Source organism: Austrofundulus limnaeus, unplaced genomic scaffold (assembly GCF_001266775.1).
Source record: "Austrofundulus limnaeus strain Quisiro unplaced genomic scaffold, Austrofundulus_limnaeus-1.0 Scaffold257, whole genome shotgun sequence".
Taxonomy (NCBI): Eukaryota; Metazoa; Chordata; class Actinopteri; order Cyprinodontiformes; family Rivulidae; genus Austrofundulus; species Austrofundulus limnaeus.
This window is the reverse complement of record NW_013952659.1, coordinates 1-1,311: the sequence shown is the minus strand read 5'-3', so window position 1 is coordinate 1,311 and position 1,311 is coordinate 1. Positions and strand designations below refer to the sequence as shown.

The 1,311-nt window shown below is 42.2% G+C and overlaps 1 protein-coding gene across 1 annotated transcript in view; it reads left to right on the top strand.

Annotated features, from left to right (window-relative positions):
* Positions 1-992, top strand: part of LOC106526077 (zinc finger BED domain-containing protein 1) — a gene marked incomplete at its 3' end in the record, with an annotated part of 3,721 nt that extends 2,729 nt beyond the window's left edge. Inside the window, 1 exon segment of the mRNA XM_014020551.1 lies at positions 767-992. Coding sequence (XP_013876005.1) covers positions 767-992 — 226 coding nt within the window.
* Between the last annotated feature and the right edge of the window lie 319 nt (positions 993-1,311).

Below are 1,311 nucleotides of genomic sequence, written 5' to 3'. Positions count from 1 at the left end.
TTTAAAATAATTATTTTCAGATTGACCACTACAGTTATAAATAAAAGCTGTACCACACCACAAAATTTAACACTTTGTTACAAAAACTAAACTGTGTACTTATATTAAAGTGAAAGTGTCAAATTAACAGATTTAAAAAGTAAAATCTTGTCCACTCATTTACTGGTGATCTTACAGGAATAGCTTAACTAAACCCAGGTTTTAACAGTTTTCAAATGGAACTTAATATCCTACATATCTACTAAAATGAGGCAGATTTTAATTAGCCTTTGGTAGATCTGCTTCCTTACATAAAAACGAAAGTAACTTTGTGTGTGTGTGTGTGTGTGTGTGTGTGTGTGTGTGTGTGTGTGTGTGTGTGTGTTACAGGACATGGTATGGATGATGCCCGTGTCACCCGAGCCATTTCTCTGTGTAAGAAAGTCATCAGCAGCTTCTCCTACAGCTGGAAGAAAAGAAGAGACCTGGCTGAAGTGCAAATCCAACTAGGTCTTCCAAGTCACCAGCTCATCACAGAGACAGCCACACGCTAGGGATCAAGGCTGCTGATGATTGATAGGGTTCTAGAGCAGGAAAGAGCCCTTTCCAAAGTGCTTTCTGCTGACATGAAAACCAGGCCTCTTGTTCCTACTTGGCAAGACATGGAGGTTCTTGAAGCAGTTCAGAAACCCCTGAAACCTCTACAGGATTTCACTGATGCTCTTTCAGGTGAAGACTACGTGACCCTGTCTTATGTCAGGCCGGTGCTACATCTTCTTAACAAAATTCTTCTGGCACCTGCAGAGGGGGAGAGTGCTCTCTGTAAATCCATCAAGACCAGCATTGTGGARTACCTCAACAACAAATTTGCAGACCCACCCACCAGTGACCTGCTGGACACTGCTTCTTTTGTCGATCCACGCTTCAAGGCCAAATACATCCCGAGTGAGAAAATGGATGCACTAAAACATAAAGTTATCTCTGAGGCAGAGTCTCTGCTCAGGTATAATGACAGCTGTTCATCTGACCTGCATTCCTCCACTGCGCATGAATCTGCAGATCTACAAGAAGCAGCAGTGGCAGCAGCCCCAGCAAAAAAGAAGAAATCTCTGGCAAGTTTCTTCCAGCACAACACAACTACGAGTACCACTTTCACACAGAGGGAGGCAATAGAAAGTGAACTTTCTAGCTATCTGTTTTCAGTTTGTGTAGAAAGTGATGCTGACCCTCTCAAATGGTGGAAGGAACATGAAGTTGTCTATCCTGCACTGAGCTGCCTGGCCAAGAAATATCTTTGTTCAAAAAAAAGGGAAAACTACTGCTCAAAAAAAA